The sequence below is a fragment of the Ailuropoda melanoleuca genome, chromosome 1 (assembly GCF_002007445.2).
Source record: "Ailuropoda melanoleuca isolate Jingjing chromosome 1, ASM200744v2, whole genome shotgun sequence".
NCBI lineage: Eukaryota > Metazoa > Chordata > Mammalia > Carnivora > Ursidae > Ailuropoda > Ailuropoda melanoleuca.
The window spans coordinates 32,674,162-32,696,213 of NC_048218.1; the positions used below are offsets into that span (position 1 = coordinate 32,674,162).

The window sequence follows — 22,052 nt, forward strand, 5'->3', positions numbered from 1 at the left end:
GAAAGCACTCAGTACATGATAGCTAATACGGTATATCTTATAAGAAAATATATGAAGTACAGAATTAGGCATTCTACTGCAGTTTTGATACAACTGAGTGATAGAGGGGGTAGAAAGTGACTCTGTATGTTGGGGGGACTTCTGTATCACATGACTGGTTTTAATCAATAGTTGACAACAAGGCTAGAGGCATTTGTGAAATGAAATTACATGTAGTGTTTTTCATTATGTATATTACTGGAGTGAATGGAAAGTGACACTACAAACTCAGTTAAAAAGCATCCCTAGTGGGCATACATAAAGAAGTAATAAAGGTATTTCATTTCCCTCCTCTTCTTTTTCTAGAGGAAAAATAAAAGACTCATAGCCACGTAGTTTGAGGTGAGAAATTCTCTAAAGGGATTGAAACATATATTGCCTTTCATTCCAAGATTTGAAAACTCTTTAAATCCAAATAAAATCACGTGTTTAGATTTGATGTTCATAACACGACCAGAAAAGTGCCTAAATGGAGGAGTACCACACATGGAGATCAAGAGATTCATTAGTTCAAGATAAATATTGGAATCCGCGGACTTTGTGGGTTTTCAGTTTACTTACAAATTCTATATGTAGGTGGCTTTATTCATGCGCTTATAGCTTTGTATTTTCTGTATGACCTTAGACAAGCATGCACAGTTTGAACACATCTCACTTAGTTTATGTCCTTGCATGGTAAAGTAATTTAGGATGGTAGCTTTTTTGCTAGTTTTCTGCTATGCACTGTCTAATTGTAAGTACCAAACAGCAGTGGGAATTGCAGATCAATGGCTGATATCACTCCCCCTTCTTGAAAAAATTACTATTAAGTTGTGCAAACATTTATTTATTGAATATGTGTATGCCTGATGAGAGTACAGGCTTTCCATCCAAAACAATGACGGGCCAAAGTGTTTCTAACCTTGAGCTCTCTTTTGCAATTCTTAAGTTTCTCTGTAATTCATTCCTTCTGTTAGTAGTGTGAGCAGAAGAGGAAGAGGGAGAGAAACAGACCCTTAGCCCCGGTTGCCACGCCTCACTGGAGGGTACCTGCGGCTATTTCACTGCATAGATGGTGTACCTTGCCTGGTGGGTCCCCATAAAGGGGCTGCTAACTTTCATTCACAAGGCTGAGCTACGTACTGCCAAGTTTGGGAGTGGCTGACCCAGTAAAGAGGCAGAATAGGACTGCAGGGGAATGGAAGTTACTGGAATGTCCTAGTGCACTCAGAGAAAAGGCCAAAAAAAAAAAAGCCAAAAAAAAAAAAAAAAAAAAAAGCAAAGGAAAGCAGCAGTGGAGGAAGATGGACATTTTGGTCACCTGCATTGGTGGAGGAAATACAAAATCCCTTTTTCTGTAAAGCAGCCCACACATCCCTGCCTGGGGGACGGCAGACAACTTAGCGCAGAAGCTTTGAAAGACAGACAGGTGATGGTGACAGTGTGTCCCTGACAATGAATTTGGAAGATGTCTCCACTGATTCATCATCCATTTGGCTATTGATCAAACAATAGCATTTATAAAACCAATGCTCCGCCCCCCCTTTTGTCTTATTGCCTTGAGTGAGAACTAAGAGTCAGTGAGTGCTTTCTAATATGAGGCACTGGAAGGAAGAGCTAGAACTGGAACTCAGGCCTTCTGACCGTGCTATCACACTGCTCTTTTAAGACAGTGCAGGCTCCTGGGTGAAGTGGTCTACACCGAGCATGTGAGGGCTGGGTACTTCTCCCTGGCCCAGCACAAATCACAAGAAAAACTGTAAGTCGTAAGGAAACTTCTGAATGACACGCCCTGTAGCATAAGCATATCTATCACAAAATACATTTTTTCATGTAAATAAACATTACATTCACTGTACAGTTTTTGCCAAGAGTTAAAATCCAGATGTAATGTTTTAAATTACAGAAAGACAAAAACACTTAGAGCTACTGTATCTTAATTTCTCACACTACCAATTAAGAAATTCTGCCCTAAAGTATGAATGTTTCTCTGCAATTCTCTACAAATCACTATTAATAAGATAATAGAGCAGAAAAATTAGTAGGGAGTTCATTTGATTTTTTCCCCCCGGAAGGCTGGCTTTAGTGGGAAAATTTATCTGCATTTTAATTCTAACGCATCGTGAATGATAAATGAACTCAGCTGCATAAAGGACACGACATTGGTAGGCTTAGATTTCTATTTTCTTTCATCAAAATATTCTACCTAGCAAAGTGCCTAGCTCAGTGCTTGTCTCCCTAAAAGGAATATATAGATGAATGAAACCCAAGACTCTAAAGACCCTCGGTTCAGGACATGACTCGAAAGAGGCAAAAAGAAATCGTCTCTGAAGTGTGAGGCCAGCCAGAAAGCTGCTTTACTGTCCTGGTTTCTATCAGGTATGTCTGCTCTGCCTTGTTCTAAACAGGAAGAGCAACAGGAAACCTATTTTATGTTGCTTTCATCATGGGATTCAATGGCTGCGGGACCAGAGACAGTGAAAAGATATTTGCCCTGAAGCCGCAGCTGAACGCGAGAGGAAAACATATTACCCTTCATCGCTTCCCTGAGATCTGTCTGCACTCTCTTCTGTATTATTTGAGGAATAGGCTCCTTATTCAGACAACCTCCTGCATGATCCCGCACAGCAATGGCTATAACCCTGATGGTTGACAAATGTTGAATTGATATTGCTAAGGGGAGTGCTCCAGTCAGAGGAAAAAATACATGCATTCTTTCACAGTTGCCACAAGAAAAGTCAATTTATTGTCACTGGTTATTTTTTGAACTTGAGGAACATGGTGGCTAAACCCCTCATTTTATGTTAGAGATGAATGCATCAGCTAAGAACAGGGCAATGTAAGAAACATCAAATGTACAGAAAAAAAATTATATGAAAGGAGTTGACCCTCAGAGTTCAAGTGTTACAAAATGGGAAACGTTCTAGGAAAAATGTTTACAGTTCAGTTTTTTATTATTAAAGACAGGTATTTTCCACCTAAGCTGATAATAAAATAAAACATTAAGCATCATTAACATGAGAGGTAAATTCTATTTTGGATAATAATTACTAGCACTCACTGATATTGAAAAATAATGGAAAGAAATCTGTAATCATCTATGTTTTCTAGAACATAAAAGACCAGAAGGGTAAAAATACTTACTCTAAACCAGTCAACTAAGATGGAGGACTCTCATTTTTGATGTGAATGATAACCACATCAGAGAAAAAAACATCACAAGGCATACAGAGTAAAATTTTGCATCTCTCTGTTGTGGTTGTTGAAAATGTTTAACCAATAAAAAGATAGAACTTCTCACAAGAGTACATGATGATGAGAATGTTATTGATACAAAAATGAAGACCTACTCAGAAATACAGTACAATGTTAGAATGTTCTAGAAAGGCTGTCCACTCTGATAGGAAAAATAATAACAAAAAGCAACAACAAAAAACTACATTCTATTTGAGAATTAATATTTTGTTTGAATGTATTTTTACAATTTCTACCTAGGAACATTCTTTTATTGTTCTCTTTGTTGGGGAGGCATTTGACAAAGGCAATTTATATTACATTGTTAAATTTTAACTTTAGACCGTAAAATCTAAAGATCATATTAGTAAGGACAATCAATATAATGAAAATATAGCATTATGATTATTCTTTGCTACAGAGGTCATAAGGGAAAGAAGATGGCTTCCAGGAGTGAAGTAATTTCTTGTTATTTTCAAAGAGCTGTGATAGAAAATTCCCATATCTCTTCATACAAAAGAAACACAAAAGTAAGAAATTATAAACTAGAACACAAAACATAATGGTTGTACATTGTACTGTGTTTTTTTAAAGATTTTATTTATTTGACAGAGAGAGCGAGAGACCACAAGCAGAGGGAGAAGCAGAGGGAAAGGGAGAAGCAGACTCCCCGCTGAGCAGGGAACCTGAAGTGGGGCTTGATCCCAGGACCCTGGATCATGACCTGAATGGAAGGCAGATGTTTAAACGACTAATCCACCCAGGCACCCCTGTACGTTGTATTGTTATCAATAAGGGGTATAGCACACAGATCACGGCAGTGCTAAGATAGTCAGGACATTCCTGCAACAGGAAAAGCAACATAGAGGCTTTCAGTAATGCTTCCCAGTAGGTATCACCATCAGCTAGCATCACTGATTCTGTCAGGAAATCAAACCACTACTCTACTTTGAAGTTAAAGCAAACACTATGTTTCAGAACTAAGCTATAAGAAAAATGGTAAACATATACTAGGTATAGCTACAAAAGTCTCTTTTGCTAACCCTTTCCAGTACTGAATAAGTTTTAATAGAAAGACTTCCAAGTACTGATCAGAAGTCATGAATAATCAGGCTAAAAACAAAAAAAAAGAAGGGGTGCCTGGGTGGCTCAGTCATTAAGCGGCTGCCTTCAGCTCAGGTCATGATCCTGGGGTTCTGGGGTCTAGTCCCACATCAGGCTCCCTGCTCAGCCAGCAGTCTGCTTCTTCCTCTGCCTGCCACTCCCCCTGCTTGTGCACAAGTGCACATGCTTTCTCTGTGTCAAATAAATAAAGTCTTTAAAAAACAAAAGAAGCTGTCACTATTAATGTGTTAATGTAAAGGGGAAAATAAGATCTTCAAAAAACGTGACAGATACTTTGTCTTATAAATGCATCATCATTTCTCAGTTATGAATGAATGACGTATCATTGATTTTAGACCCCTGGCCTACTAGTTAGTGAATTGACTGGCAACTTCATGACTGAGTACCCCACTGAGTTGAGACAGTTAATTCAATGTCTGAAAGTGTTCAGATTTATAGCTGCAGAGTACCCTGGATATCTGAGTTGGTTAGTATAATCTTACATTACAAAATAGTACCTAAAGAAAAACCATTATTAACCGTGTGCCTGGCCCATTGCGCAAGTGTGCATATATATGGGGAAGGTATCAGAGGTAAGATAAGCACTTTAATGTTCATTCTAAATCAGTCCCCATGGTAGTACCACAAAGCAAACATTAGCAAAGGCAAATCTGCATTTTTTTTTATTGACTGAAAGTAAAAGACGTTTTCTGAAATGTTACAATTACCAATTCAGGTCTTCAGAAAGATGGAAATATCAGCATCCACCAAGATACTAAGTGAAGCAGAGATTACAAGATAAAACTTAGGCAAAATGAAGCATGGACAAGGTTACAGATAACGGCTTTATATTATCTTTGATCCAATTCTTAATTTTATATTATTACTACATAGTTATTACAGTATTTCTAAACACAATTTGAAAAAAAAAACCATAGTAACAACCTTGGTGCTGTGTATTTGAAACCAAGATATTACATTGTATTTGAAACCAACTTAGAACAAATAAAGTCACCAAATATTCATCTTAAAAAAATACTGTATACATTCAACAGAAATCATCATACATGACACACAATTCAAATGTGAACTTTAAGGATCAAATATTGGCCTAGAAAGTAAAGGTGTTTAAAGGCATTACATAGAATGCTTCATTTGAGAATCCTAGCTGCTCAGACGCCTGGAAAATAGAGTACAGGATCCTCAAAATTTCAAAAATATACCCCCCCTACTTAAAGTCTGACATTCATTTGCATAAGCCAATACTAAATTTCAGACGTCTGATGTTTCGTCTAGACAACTGTGTTTTGCAAGCTCACACATTACAAGCTCTGTGGCAACGAGAACAGGAAAACAAAGCACACGTCCTCCGGTGAAGCTGAAACTCCATCTCTTCAGTTGGGCATATCCACATTCTGAAGGATGAGGCCCACTCGGCTTGGAATGTACACCTAAGTCAACACAATCATGTCAGTGCAATTGAAAGAAATTCTGAACACGATGACGTTATGTCAAAAGGACATGATGCCCTCTCACATTTGCTTCAAGTTACAGTTATCTTTACGTTTCTGCGGGCTCCCAGGAGACAGTCTACGGCTCAGCCGTCCTGGCATCTACGTGAGACTCCTTTGAAGCAATCACCACTAGAGGGCGCCATACACTTTACAAAACCCAAGGTTCTGCAGACACGAGGGCTGTAAAGGACACTCGCGCTGATGAGGCACTCTCCGGTGGTACGGGAGGCTGCCCTAAGGTTACAATGGTATCCTATTCAGGAGAATAAAAGTAATACACAGAACACTGCTCTATACCAACACTCTTATTTGTCATCCAGTTTTGTCTTCTGTCATTTTAAGAACTAAACTTTAAAGGTGATATAACGGATCTTAAGGGTATTTAGGTCCCTCCCCAATGTAAACCAGTCAAAATATTAACTAAAAATATTTAAGCATATTTAAAATACAATACGCATCCTCTCTACGCCCTGCAGGGTCCTGACTCCACTCCTTCCTGCTGGGAAGTCTCTTCTCCCCTCACACCAGGCTCTGCCCACAGAGGGACTTTTCTTCCTTTGGGTCTCTGCTCAGAATATTCTTTATCTTGTTAGTTCCTTATTTCTTGATTTTAAAAAGTTGCAGCTCCACACCCTTGACAACACTAGGTGGGCTAGCTTCTCCACTTGGTTTTCTATGACAGCTCCATTTTTGTTTGCTTCCTTTTTCTTCTTCCTTTTTTTTTTTTTTTTTTTTAATCTGGGCAACCTTGGCTGTGTTGCTTTGCCTCTCTGGGTCCCAGCTTTCCCTTCTGTATGGTGAGGCACCAAACAATGACAACCGCAGGTAACAGTTACTAAGTGCTCAGCATGAGCCCTCCATCAGTCTCGGTGTTTCTTTCTTTTTTTTTTTTTTTTTAAAGATTTTATTTATTTATTTGACAGAGATAGAGACAGCCAGCGAGAGAGGGAACACAAGCAGGGGGAGAGGGAGAGGAAGAAGCAGGCTCCTAGCGGAGGAGCCTGTTGTGGGGCTCAATCCCATAACGCCAGGATCACACCCTGAGCCGAAGGCAGACACTTAACCGCTGTGCCACCCAGGCGCCCCAGTCTCAGTGTTTCTAAATGCTTGTGACAACCCTGTGAGGCAGTACTGCTGTCACCTCCATTTTTCAGAGGAGGGAATGCAGGCACGCGGCAGCTAAATAATTTTCCCAACAACACACACTTAGTAAGTGGCAGAAATAAGAGTTGAATCCAAGTTCTCTGGTTAACGGGCATTTTAATTTCTTTCTGAGCATCTAACACAATTTGCGATTTTTTTCGGGTTTATGATCTGTCCTCCCCACCAGACTATGAACTTTACAAGGGCAGAAGCCCTATGTCTTCATATTTCTAACTCTTCGTAGGTACCCGTGGACAAAGTAGGTGCCAATGATGACTAAATAAAATAGTGAACAATGAATAAAAGAACAAATAAAAGTGGGTGGGCCCAATATGTGCATATATCGTAAGATATTCTTTAATATACTTATATCTGAAATACTTTTTATAAAATCGAGAAGTGATCCTTGATGTTTATCTATGTGGTATTTTACATATAACATATTTACTGTTAACAAACAGTAAAAATAATGTTAGACTGCTGCCGTCATTGTGACAGTATCTCTCCGTTTCTGACACTGTGAAGATTTTATTATTTCAGTCATTTTATCTTTAAGTGAAAGTCTGACTGATGGGTTAAAAAAAGAAAAAAAAAAGATTTTATAGTTTAGAACCAGAATGAAAAATGCAAAGCAGGCAGGGCTTAAGGGGAAAAAAAAACAACAAAGAAACAGAACAGCTGATTTTCACTGAATGAGACTATTGTATGTCCAATACATCTCAACTCTGCAAATGAACACAATGTTTTCCCTTAAGGTTTTTGTGATAAAGAACTCTCACAATTCAAAAAAAAAGATCAGATACACTAATAGAGTTGGTTAGTTTTGAACAATAAAGATTAAAGTGGTTGTAAAATGATGGCATTTAAAAAAGAAATTTATATTATGAATGTAGTAACTAGAGAAGTTTTTCTAATATTCCATTAATAGTGATTTTAGAAAATGATCATCATCATCTGAGAAAAAATTTCACAAATGCCAATAGTCACTGGGTAGCTCAATGTCGCATAGTTTGATTTGCTTCCAGTACTTCCAAAAGATAAATATTATGTCTTTGCAGTCATTCAGTGTGGGGAAACCCTTCGTGTCAATGCCATAATCTGTTTCCCTCTATTTTTCCTATAATTTACAGGTTCAACCAATTCCCTCTCCAACTCTTAACTAAAATAGGCAGGAGTCGAGAGACAGTGTTCTGCCCTTTCAAAGGAGTTTGCCCTGTACTTACTCTATTCTATGTGCGTAGTTTTGGGGAATCATAGAAACTAGGTATAACTCATCACTGGGGCAGCAGGTCATGATAGAATGATTCTGAACTGTTCTAAGCATTTTAAAACTGAAGAGCAATCTAAATTTTTCAGTAGCACCAAAGACTAGACAAAAGAATTTCAGTTCCCTTTACATTAAAAACATTTCTCTAATTTTAGTTGTGGTTTTATATGCATATAAAAGGATTCAGATAAGTTCAAGGCTCTGCAGACAGATGCAAGGAAACAAACAAGTCAGACCTAAAATAATGACAGGTCTCTGCTCAGTGTGGCACAGTGATCTATCAGGATGGGTCACATCAATCTCCTACTTGAATCCTACAGATTTTGGTATCTACTCTGTTCGATTCATAACCTCATAACTAATTTCATTAATAAAATACAAATGAAAACCATAAACCTATAATTTGGAAACAACCTTCCTTTCTGTGATCTTTTGGTATCTTAATCACTCAAATGTCAGAGTAAAACAAAAGGGATGACATAAGAAGTTCAAGGCTTGCAATATATGCATTGAGTTTCCTATTTGGGCATTTTAATGGTTAAAAAATACTCCAAGAACTCTTACTAAATGATGGCTGGTCATTTTATGTAAGGAGCTTTATGATGCCAATTCCAGTCACACTTAGAGACCTCTTAACACTATCTGCTCAGAAACCTTCCATTGGTAATTGTATAGTATCATTAATGGGAATATTGTGTAATTATATTTTTCACTGCAGTGTTAATTACTAGAATGTGTTTATGTTGCTCTAGAGCCCTTGCGGTATAGGCAACATGAAAGAATTTCCCCAAGCAAGTGATTTTTCTTAACTATGGCTATTTATGGAATTTTGAGTTTTCTTCTTTATTAGGGTTCTGAGTATGTAAATCAATTTTCTTAGTGGTTAGGAAATGACTACCAATTATACTAAAGGATTTAAGATAATCAGAACTAATCCCTATGATGAGACAATTACAGACATGAACGGTTTGGGGGCTCTATAATTTAGTGCTAAGTATTGGCTCTGTAACACTCATTTTATAATTTTAATTCTAAAAATAGTTTTGATTCATACAGCAAGTGAAAAGAAATATGAAGATAATTTAAGTAGGTTTAAACATAAAAATATTTAAGCATATTTAAATATAAACAATTTATATTTAAATACACATATAGAAACACTGTTTAGTATGTACATCACAGATAATATATGCTGATCAACATATATACCATGCCCATGTGTACGCCATTAAGCCCTAAAGATCTTGTGGTTAGGATCATATTAAGAACATATGAGACAATGTAATGCATGGCCATGAATTTCATTCTTTCTAGCTATATTTCTAGTCAACATTTCAGAAGGAATCAGAACACCACAGTATAATCCAATTCGTTTATTAAGAGAGGCAAAATGCATGCTAATCTACCCAGTTATTTTGACTACCTTAATGACTTAATCACTATGCTGAACACTAACATGGCTAAAAACAAAAACAAAAAAACCCACAACAACAAAAAACCAAAATGGATCACACAATAATCTACTATATTATGACATCCAAAGTATTATGTTCTTCTAGGATCATAATTGAGTTGCAAAAATTAATTATATGATTTTTGAAAAGAGGGTGTCAAAAATTTGAAAACAGAAAGCTTTAAAATAACTTTTAAGTAAAAAATAATTTTTAAATTTTCTCAGAAATTGCTAAATTTAGCAAAAGTGCATAATTGAAGGGTGATAACATCATTTGATGAAAAGGGCATTAGACCGTTAATAGTCTACATATACACATTTGTCATAAAAGAGTTACAAATTATTTTGAAAAATAAGTTTGATATATAAAATAATTTTAATTTTCACATATGTGCTTTAGTTCATAAAATATTTTCTGAGAAAAAAGTAAATCATATTCTAATTCATTATTTTGTGTTAGGCTAAGAGAAAAGTGATGCTAATAAATATTTCTACATAGAAATCTATATTATCTCATTTAGAAATATTAGAAAAGAATAAGCTTTAAGAATCAAGTTTGATTTTTTTCTTATCTGAAAAACCTAAACATGTTCATGATTTGGGATAGAGCAAAAAACATTTCCCAATTGCTAAATTGTATTTCCAACACTTACAACTGAGGGACAATAAAGAAGACACATGTACGCCGAATTCCCTATTTAAACCAAAAGTCTGCTTTTGAATTCCCAAATTTAGAATAAGAACAAACAGATCTACTTCTTAATGATAAGGAGCCTAACTGGCAAAGTAATAAATGCTAAAATTACTGTCTTACTCATATTTCCCTTGAGATTACTTGAGTTATTGTAAAGGAAACATTCATTTTAGGTTCAATAATCTGTTCTTCCATTTGTGCCATGGAATTTGAATTTATGAACCGGAGAAAGGAAAGAAAGCCTCCCTGCTTCCAGTGTGCTGACTGCCATATAAGTAACACGTAAGTTCATATATGTTCCTCTATCAGAAACCAATAAAGGGAATGAGTGTGCTAAAATAAAGTTTCCAATAATTGCCAGTAAAGCAGAAAGGAGAAATTTGGCCCTGTCGCTTCTTGGCATTTGCAGGCTACTCTGACCTTAGCAAACACGTTTCAACGGTAGTACACACACGGTTCTCGTCTGGCTTCCCAGGTTCAACTGATGGAGTACATAGTAAGGAGGATGCTGGAACAGTACCTGCTGATGCAGCAGCCTGGATGGCTATTTTAAGACACCCTCATATTTTAAAATTCCTTCAAGCTCTATTTGTTACTATCGTTGCAAACAGATTTGACACTTGTTCAGCAGATCCTTTGGATTATTGAGCTTGCAAATTAAGCTTTAGTAAATACTGTGTACTTGTTATGATGGGCAGAAATTTCATGGAGAAGGAAAGAAGCCTTCTTCTCTCCCTTTATTCCAGGCAGGTGGGAGGCAAAAGTGATCTCTTGCCGGTGGTGGAATGAGACCTAGAGTACCTACAGTCCAGGAAACCTGACTGGATCCCAGCACATATGACCTAGTTTAATAAAGAATCCCTTTATAATGAGGCATTCTTAGAATAGGTTCGCTTTTTAATGTGATTTTTTTTTTCCTTTGGCTCTTCAAAGGATCACTCTGGCAAGAAGGAACATGTTTTATTGGATTTTCTGGTCTATTTGGGCTCCCTTATTCCTATATTAAAACCAGTGATCATTTCACCTGGAGCCTAAAGACATTTAAATGAGTGTTTCCTGAAGCACCTGAAATTACTGAAACAAGACGCTGCTGCTGGGAAAGACAGAGCTAATCATTACCTTTTTGACCAAGTTGGATCAGATTCTAATACAGGCAGTGGTTAAGCTATGTTCTATTTTTCAGGTGCTTGCAGCACTGTATTCCTCTACCTGTTATCAACGCTTATGTGCTACCCTCCACTCCACCTGCTAACTTAGAACTGTGCATTCCTTATTTGCAAGATAAATTCAATTAGTACTTGCAAAATAATCTTCTGACTGTTGCTGCCACTGTTAGCTGGCTTCTTTTAGCTATGATAGAATATTTTTACTCTTACAAAAATTGAAAGAATGGCAAGGTATTTTCTGCCCATCCCCAAAGACTGTGAGCCCTTGCCTAAGATTATAATTTCCCCCAAATTGGGAGAACATCTTCTTCTTTTTTTTTTTTTTTAAAGAAAAGAGGTATATAGTTACTTTTTTTTTTTTTAAAGATTTTATTTATTTATTTGACACAGAGAGAGACACAGGGAGAGAGGGAACACAGCAGGGGGAGAGGGCTTCCTGCTGAGCAGGGAGCCCGATGAGGGGCTCGATCCCAGGACTCTGGGATCATGACCTGCGCCAAAATCAAGAGTCAGATGCCTAACCAACTGAGCTACCCAGGTGTCCCCTAAGATAATTTTAAAAATTTATTTCAGAGCGGCGCCTGGGTGGCTCAGTTGGAAGAGCATCTGACTCTTGATTTCAGCTTAGGTCATGATCTCAGGGTTGTGAGACTGAGCCCCACCTCGGGCTTCGCGCTCAGCGTGGAGCTAGCTTGAGATTTTCTCTCTCCCTCTGTCCCTCCCCCCACTTATATGCTCTTTCTCACAGTAAATAAATAAATAAAACCTTAAAAAAATTCATTTCAGAGACATTTTTATCAATCTTTACTTGGCAAAACTGAGTGTTCTGACAAACTACAATATTCTTTGTAGAAAAAATCTGATAGAACCATTAAGCCCTCCCTCTTAAAAATGCATATGTATCTATGTCTGTATCTCAAGCTACATAAGTGTCACCATCATCACCACCTAGATGCACACACAGACTGTTAGGGTCACACTCACGTCTCCTGTGGCCATTACACCTTCCTCGGAGCCTATAACCCACAACTCAATCTTGCTCATCTCTGCTCTTTCAATTTATTTGATGCCACTGTCTTTGGCAAGCTGATTCTGTGCAGAATATGGTGATTTACATGGTGATGTACTCGCACCACTTTAAGAGGTGAGACTCTAGTAGAAAAATGAGAGAACCAGGGGTCTCTTACAGATTCTCCCTTTTGACTTATGCTTAAATTTTTGGAAAACAAGAGAATTTAACAGCTGTGATAAAGCTATCTATACCTTCCTTAGATACATCCTGGCCTCACAGAAGGGAGACAAATCTTAATCCAAGACCTTCCATGGTGAAAAACTGTGTATCTGAGGCAGAGTGACAGAAGAGGAAGAGGACAAGAAAATGAGAGTGTGAAAGAGAGGGAGGGAGGGAGAGAGAGGGAGAGTGGTATAGGACTAACCAGGAAAAGGAAAAAAAAATACATAATATAGATATATGGATCAAGCTTACCATCTGGACATAAAGTAAAAAATTCTTCCTCCAAATGTGGAGAGTTTCTAAAACCTACATTTTTAAAAGAATTGAAACCTTGTAGTTTAAAGCAATCTTCTTTCATATGTGTTAACAACACAGAGTAAAAATCAGTTATATAATTTAATGTTTTCCTCAGTGATATGAGGAAATCAGAAAATTTTACAAGTAGAATAAATTCAGTCTTTAATTGACTGCAGGAAAGAAAAAAAGATTTTTATAGACCCTTTTAAGGTGTTTTAAATTAAACTTCATTAGACAGTCAATAATGTAGAAATCTGCTGGATGTAAAATATTATACAGAAAGCAAGAACAGAAGGGAAGTAAATCGTTGCATAAAAAGTAGAAAAAATGCCTTCCCCTTATTTTTTGAGAATTATTTTTTATTCCTATTAATATCCAAACTCCCCCAATTGTCCACCAAATAACCCTTACTATCAGTTTTCCAAAAGCAAATTCAGTCCAGCACCAAGCATGCCACCTCTGAATGTTTCAGCTCACTTGTTCTCCATCAACCCCATCCTGTTTTGTTTTGTTTTTTTACACGCCACTTACTTGTTGAAGAGTTGTTTCTTTGCACAAAAACATCACTTTTAAAATAAAGGGCTAAATGAAAATGTAATTAAAAGATCTTAAAGACCTTACTTACCAAAAGAGAATAGGGACGCTCATTATGTTTAAAATCTTCAGAAAAAAAATCGGTGTTGTGGTCCAATCTCTGATGTCCTCCATATTCTGCTGCATCTGTATCTAGCACAATTTTGAATGTACAGCTTTTAAGGAATCACAATGGTTCAGGAGTGAAATGAGACATTATAAAGTATGTTCTGAGATAGCAATTTAAAAGTGAGTCTTCTGAACACTGTTAAATCATGATTTGTTATATACCCATTTCTTTTCTAATATTTCAGAGATGCTCATGTTTGAAATGGGGTGTTAGAGACACTTTGGTCCACACACCCATGGGATCCTTGCTATCCTACCACAGCTTATCACTTGATCATCCAACCTGGGACTGACTGTACCTATTAACAGAGAATCTACTTTTCTCTTATTACAACCCATTCCATTCATTAGAAATTCACCTCTATAGTGAACGGAAATTTGACTTCTTGGCACTTTCAACCTGGAAAAGCCATAAAGAATAAATTCAAAATATAGTAACCTTGCAAATATTTAATAATAGTTATGCTACCTCCATGTGTCCTCCACATCTATTACTAAATACATACTAAATGTAATCCCAGAACCTTTAAGAATTTCTCATTTGATACGGCTTTTTACTCCTTCCCCATCTCCAGCTTCATTCCAGTTTTCTAGATCCAGGTTATCAAGGTGAGGAACACAGAAGTGAACCAAGTGTCCATGTGTGGTCTGAAGAGTTCAGAACTAAGCAGGCCTCCTCCTGCTATTAACGCACATGATATGAAAACATACTATCCATCCATGTTACACGTAGATTCGTCTTGCGTTCACACGGTCTGCTACAATTTAACATGGAGTTTTTCGGTGAGTTATTAGCTACATTTTATTACTGTATTTACAACAAAATAAAAGCTATGGCTATTATGTTCAAATTTATTATGCTCTAAATGTCTAGACATGATACTTAATACAAAATTCCTTAAGTAAATGTACATCAGTACATATAGCCTAATGAGGGATAAAAAGAGATTTAAGTGCTTTGTGTTTTCTTTCTCTGGTATATAAATCTTTAATTCAGAAATGTTTGTATATTTTCATTAAAAAGTATCACATTAGAAGTACATGCAGTGACAAACAATGATCATTTTCATGCCTCGGGAACCTCTGTCTGGGTAAGAGATGCAGACAAACTCGCTAAAGGAACTTTTGCTGGGAGGGGTGGTTCCATTTCACTCAATCTAGGTCAGCCTGCTCTGACTCAAATTCAAACTGATAATCAGAATGTTAGTGTTTAACGAGAGAGAGAGACAGAGAAAGATTGATTGAGATTCAAAAGATGACTACTGGGCACAGGCAGATTCTAAAGTCACTCAATATAGCTGAAAATGACTTGAGCATATGAAATCATTTAATGGCGAAACACAGGTAGTGAAAATAAATAACCGGAGACACTGTAAATAAATGAAGCCTTGTGGAACGAAACTGCTAAATTAAAGTTTAGCTTTTGTTCTTCATCCTAGTTCATTAAATACTTGTACAAATATTCAAAAAGCAAAAACAAGAACAAAAATGAGTATATTTTAGAGACTGATGTCCTAGAATACTTTAAAAACTTTCGAAAGAGTATCAATTAGTAGTTAAAATCACAGATAATTGGTAGTAGTGTCTGAAGAAAGCAAGTATCTCATCAAAAGCAAGGGTTCCCAACCTGTGGGTTGATATTCACTGGAGGCTATGTTGTTATAAGGATCTCACCGAATGAGTAATTATGTTACTATAAGAGACTGGGAATCTATATTTGCATCAGGCATTGTCTGAAATCTAAATTATGTTATTATACACATTGGATACTGTGTTTTAAGTAATGTGCATCTTTTTTGACTAATAAAATGCAGATTCACTTAAAAAGTCACAAGATTTAGAGTAAGGTTTTGCTTATATATTTTTTCAATCAAGGATACTGAAAGAACAGTTGTTATAAAAGAATCCATTTCTTTTTGACATTGAAAGGGATCATCACACATAAGATGGTTGGAATCTACTCACTTAATATATGTAATTTGTAGTTATAAAGCAAAAGCTTACAAAAGCCAGAATGAAAGTTTTAAAACATCAGTTTGGACCTATTTCTCTGATCTATAATTTAAAGAAAAATTCTGCCATGGCCACTATTGGAATTACCCAGCCCTGTGTCTACATTACTCAGGCAATACAGTAACTTTCTTTAGAAAAGCAACTCTTGAGCTCCAGAAATTACAATAATTTAAAACACTAGATTAAAAGTAATAATTGTGGAGGAGGCTTATAATTGTGAATTACTACCACGTATTATTTGAGTATTAGAAAACCCATCTTTTAGAGACACTGCTTAGAAAAACAATTTTAAAGCGGTTATTTGAGCACCTGGATTGATGGATTTCCGGTCTCTCGTTCAGGCATCCCTTTATTCCTGCTTTCTCATGTACACACACACACACACACACCAGGACACCCAGACAGCACCCAAATCCCTGCAAACCCCCATCTTTCACTAAAGAACATCTCTCTGAAAATACAACTCTGAGCCAATTTACACTTATTTTAAATTATTTTTTAAATATGGTTTCTAATTTCATAGCAGATAGAATAAATTTAGCAGGATACCTCAAAAGGCCTTCTTTCATTCATAGCTACCTCCTGACACTTAACAGAATGTCTTTTCTTAAGACGTTCTCAATATATCTTTGCAACATTCAGGACAATTCTGATTCACCAAGAAAGGTCAAATTCCATATCTCATATTTTTGTATTAGAGGAAAGTAGAATAAGTTATCTTTATTCCCCCACTCATGTACTAAGTACACAAAATGTATAAGGCACCGTGCAAGATAAAAAAAAATGACCAAGATATGGTCTTAATTTACATACAACTTATAGCTGTAAGGAGAGACAACCATGCACCTGAATGTCTACATATAAAGCAGAAAGCAATATGCAATGAGGGGCAGATCCAAGGAGGAAAGGTTGGATTGATGGTCTCTAAAGAGTTTTGAAGGCTGGGTTAGGCTGTTAAGATTTATTTTGGTAATTAAGTATGAGAATGTTGAAGATTGGTGAGAAACAGTATGACAACCAAGAAAATTAACCTGGAGGTCGGGGGTAGAAGGATGGACAAAGACAAGACCTAACCTCACAGAGTATGAATGGAGGGGCATAGATATAGCAATGAGATTTTGGATGGAAAAATAAGGCAGAAGCAGAAGTGGAGAATGTGTGTGCCCAGAGACACATAACCAGTTTAGTAGCAGAGCTGGGATGCACACACCAGTCAAATGTAATCTAATTACTCTACTCTCTACACCTGGGCACCTGTTTTATACAGAGAATCAGGCAAAGTCTTCTTATAAACTGTTTCTTGTTTAATTCTAAAGTTGAGACTCTTAGGATAAAGAGGCCAGAATGAATATGACATGAGAGGAATAAAAATTTAAAAAGCAGATAAAGTGATATTCATCTAAATGATTAACCTAATTAAATTTAAAAGATTGATGTTAAAAGACTGAATTCTTAACATTCCTTCTGGAGTCTGAATATCTGACATTTACTGTATTTGCTCTAGACCCATTCTTATTCATTAGGTTCATCTGGTCATTTTGTTGGTGAATACAAAATATTGGACCAAAAATTTTACCTTGCTCAATTTGGGAAAATACAGTAGAAAAAAAAAATGAAAGAATGATGGAATTATTTTATGAAGATTTTTTTCTACAAAAGAGATCAAATAGGTCCTTATCCATTTGAATGTCATTTAAAAATATTATGATTTCTTCTTATTTTAAATTCAAGAGCTTCCTAAGTATTTGATATATCTACCAACAGGTTGAAATAGATAAGAAGTTTTAAGCATTATTGTATAATCTATGTCCTTAAATTTGAACCAAGAAAGAGCCATGTTCTGAAGACCTGTACTAATAAGATTAAAGAAGAGTGAAGGCATGAAGACTCTTAAATTCAATGGCTCTTCAAATACTTCAAAAGCTGCTGTGTTTGCTCAGCCACTTGATAAAGTGTCTGTTCAAAGTATAAGGATTTTGATGTAAGAAGTACTATCATTTATATCATTCTGCACTAAACTCACTTCACTCCCGCTGATGAAGCTAAGGAAATTTATTGTAAGGTACAACCCCTGAGGTTTCAAGTTGAGTGACAATGAAAGGGGTTCTCCAGTCACTAGGTGACCATAAAGATGGCAAAGATGGTAAGTTACCATCTGTCTTTACATCTAAGGCATCATCAATTTTAAGATAAATTATTTTATATATCCCCAATAAAGAGAAAAAAAATATCACTACCATGCCATTTATTGTAGGACATATCCCAAATGAAGGCAAGCTTAAATGTGAAAAAAATGTACAACTTAGAATATATGCACTTATTACGTTACTTTCAGATCTGATTCTTTAAGCAACCAACCCATATTATTATGATTGCAATAACTTCTGGAAGCTCAATGATCCCAGGAGAAAGAATCTATATCAAAGGCAGGAAATATTCCATATGAAATTTTAAGGAACCGTGAACAAACATCTGGTACAGTAAGAACAGGGAGGGGCTGGAGAGCAAAGACAATTTTGTATTTTTAACAATCTAAAAACCACCACTAGCACAGGACTAGCCACAGTGTTCCAACATAATCCTTCTCTTTTTATGTTTCATGAGTTGAATTTTATTTATTGCCAGCTGCAATCCACAAAATCTTCAGTTATAATTGTATACAATCTTAAATAGATGTTCTTTTATTTTATAAGTACAGCTAAGTTAGGCCTAGGCAATACACGGGGCCATACATTACACCTCTTAGTTGCTCTCTCTGGTCTTTTTCCAAATGCAAAAGTAGCGAAGACTTGTGATGTGTTGCCAATATTGTAATGAATCTGTATATGTCTTAATGTTGGGTAGGTGTGCGTGTTGTGTCCGATTTATGCATTCCCACATTTACTTCTGCGATCTAAAATACATATTAACTTAAAAATTCATCATTGAAAAGGAATTCTGATATATAATATATATTTTTATTACATTATGTTAGTCACCATACAGTACATCCCTGGTTTCTGATGCAAGGTTCAATGATTCATTAGTTGCGTATAACACCCAGTCACCATGCAATACGTGCCCTCCTTACTACCCATCACCAGTCTATCCCATTCCCCTCCCCCCCTCCCCTCTGAAGTCTTCAGTTTGTTTCTCATAGTCCATAGTCTCTCATGTTTCATTCCCCCTTCTGATTACCCCCCCTTTCTTTATCCCTTTCTTCCCCTACCGATCTTCCTAGTTCTTCTGTTCCATAGATGAGAGAAATCATATGATAATTGCCTTTCTCTGCTTGACTTATTTCACTTAGCATTATTTCCTCCAGTGCCGCCCATGTTGCAGCAAATGTTGAGAACTCGTTCTTTCTGATAGCTGAGTAATATTCCATTGTATATATGGACCACAGTTTCTTAGTCCAGTCATCTGTTGAAGGGCATCTTGGTTCCTTCCATGATTTAGCTATTGTGGATAACGCTGCTATGAACATTGGGGTGCATATGGCCCTTCTCTTCACTACATCTGTATCTTTGGGGTGGAATTCTGATATTTTAATTATTTTTTCAAAACTATTTTATGGCAATGTGGCATTTATGACTATGCTACTTTCAATGGAAAATATCCACTGAAAAGAAAATACCCATTTAAATTTTTTTCTCTTCTTTATGTTAGTTTTAAAACATCCCTAAATATTATATTTCTAAAACAAAATTAAAACAGAGAGTAGTGTGAAAATAAATAAGGGAATTTATTATTGAATATAACCAAATTGTATTTTAAGATCTAATAAATGCCAAACATCACAACTTCTCTCTAAGGGAACAATCCTTTTTTTTTTTTCTTTTTTACTCTTATCAGTTCATATTAATATTTTGGTTTTTTTGTAAAAAGCCACATACACATTCAAGTTTGTGAGCACTGTCTTAATTAAAAGCTTAAATGACAACCACATACTTTAATTATGTACAAAACAGAAGTATATTTCTAGTATATTCTAGGATATGCTCATTTCATCAGGTTTCTGCAATTAACTAAAATTCCTTCAAATTTACTTCCTTGGCTGTAAATTTTGAGAAACTATACAATGCAGAATAGCAATAAAACAACCTCAAAGGATGAGAGGCTCCAATATTATCTACCATGTTAATTAATGTATTGCTATGCTTTTTGAAATAAATTTTCATGCAGATTATTAGTTTATGTTTAGGCATGCTTAATAACATACACCAGTAAATAGCAAATTGAATGATAATACTAAGTATTGAGTACCACATATTTCTCTATGCAAACAGGAAAATTATTCTAAATACTTTACAGAATACTTTGACTAACCCAACTAGGAACTTTTCTTTGTCCTAGAAGATTACATAACTTGAAATAAAAAAATATCATTGTTTCTCAAAAACTCAAGGAAAAATAATGAAAAAATATGTCCACAGTTAAAGTTTAATAATGAAAAACTATGCCCACACTTCTAGCCTAACCTTCCTCTAAAATTGTTGCTTTTTGTCTGTGCCATTAAGGATTACCCAAAGAATTTGTAAATTCAATTATTTGATGAAGCAATAGCAATTATTTAGAATTGAAAAAGAAAAAATAAGATTTGTATTCACCCTATAACCACATACTTTGTCATCTAAATGAGTTTTGACCATGCAGATTCAACATTTTTTACAAACACACTGTGCTTTTGAACTCAAAATAATTTTGACTTAGGCTATAAAGAAACACCTTTTCCCAAACTTACTCTAATACAGCCTTCAATGGAATCCAATGAAACATATATAAATGGAAAAGATAATTGGAAACTTCAAAGTCCCTGAAAAATAATGACAATTATAAGCAGTAAGTATCATCTGAGCTATGTCTTGCAGACAGACTAGAAATAGGAGAAACATCCTACCTACGACAGGAAAATATGGTGGGTACATCCATGCACTTTGGGGTCCGACAACTACGTTCTAATACCAATTCTGGGAATTGCTAACTGTGTGTCTCTAAGAAAACTACTGAACTTCCTCGTGGCTCAGTTTCTCATTGTTAAAAACGAGGTGCCCATATCAGAGGGTTGCTGTGAAGATTAACTAAAGCAAGGTGTTTCAAGCGTTTAGCACCGTGTCTAGTGTGGGGGAAAGTTCTCAAATTATTAGCTATTTATAGTATTATTATTATAGCCCCTGGATCATTTAAAGTGATGTCTTAAGTGATGAAAATGTGCAAGTGGGTCTATTTATTCCCTATCTTACTTTTTATACCCAATTTAGCCTCTCCTTTCTTAATGACCCATACTTCCACGCCCTTCTCTTTATTCTTACTAGGATTCAAAGTTTTCCTATTAGATAAAATTTTTAACATTAAAGATTATTAAGGCAGTACATAAAACTCTTTGAGAACTAGATGCCTTTTTAAATTTTAGGTATTATTATTACTTTTTTTTAAAAAGAAAAATCTCCTCAAGGTACTGAGAGAGATTGAGACCTACCTCTGAATACCCGATCTGAGAACTAAACACCTCCCCATACCCTCTTTGTACACACATCCTGGGTTTTCAGCACATCATTATCAACCTTTAACACACTATAAACCTATTTCATTTTTCTGTCTTCCTTTACTAAAATACAATTTCTATAAGGGATTTTTGCCTTTACCTACCCCGCCCCTCACTTCCCTGCTACCTAGGCCCTAGATTAGTCCCTGGCACATTTATTGAGTGGATCTTTTCATTATTGGAATATAACTGTATCCTTCTTGGGTTTTGATCTATGCATGCTTTTGCTAAACCTGAAGAAGTAATTTAATATTACCTTAGTTATAAAAAACTAACCTTGATTTTCTTTCCTTGTTTTATAGAGTTAACATTTCCCTTCTAACACAATCCCATTTCATTATCTATAAAGTTTTACTTGGACATTTTAAGAGATTTTTTTCCTTCATTTTTGGAGAAGTCACAATAGTAAAACACATGCATGTCAGTTTGAAGTAGTTAATTCTTAAAGTGAATAACTGATTGGTATGAGCCCTGGAGATAGACACTTTATATATTTGTTAGTTGAAGTGGATGATTGGTTACACATTTACTAAAGTCAGCATATAAAAACCTGAATCACCAACCTCATAAGTTAGCTTTTTTATACAGATGATTGAACTTAGGCATAGAACATCAAAATGACTAGTCAAAAACCATATATATATATATATATATATATATATATATATATATATATATATAACAAAAAT

At 35.7% G+C, this 22,052-nt stretch overlaps 1 protein-coding gene across 1 annotated transcript in view; it reads right to left on the bottom strand.

Annotated features, from left to right (window-relative positions):
* Positions 1 to 5,016: 5,016 nt before the first annotated feature.
* GBE1 (1,4-alpha-glucan branching enzyme 1) overlaps positions 5,017 to 22,052 on the bottom strand; it is a 276,317-nt gene continuing 259,281 nt past the window's right edge. The window contains exons 15-16 of the mRNA XM_034657790.1: positions 13,750 to 13,867; positions 5,017 to 5,807 (exon numbers count right to left, since the gene is read on the bottom strand). Coding sequence (XP_034513681.1) covers positions 5,751 to 5,807; positions 13,750 to 13,867 — 175 coding nt within the window. The 3' untranslated portion in view covers positions 5,017 to 5,750. The remainder of the gene's footprint in view (positions 5,808 to 13,749; positions 13,868 to 22,052) is intronic.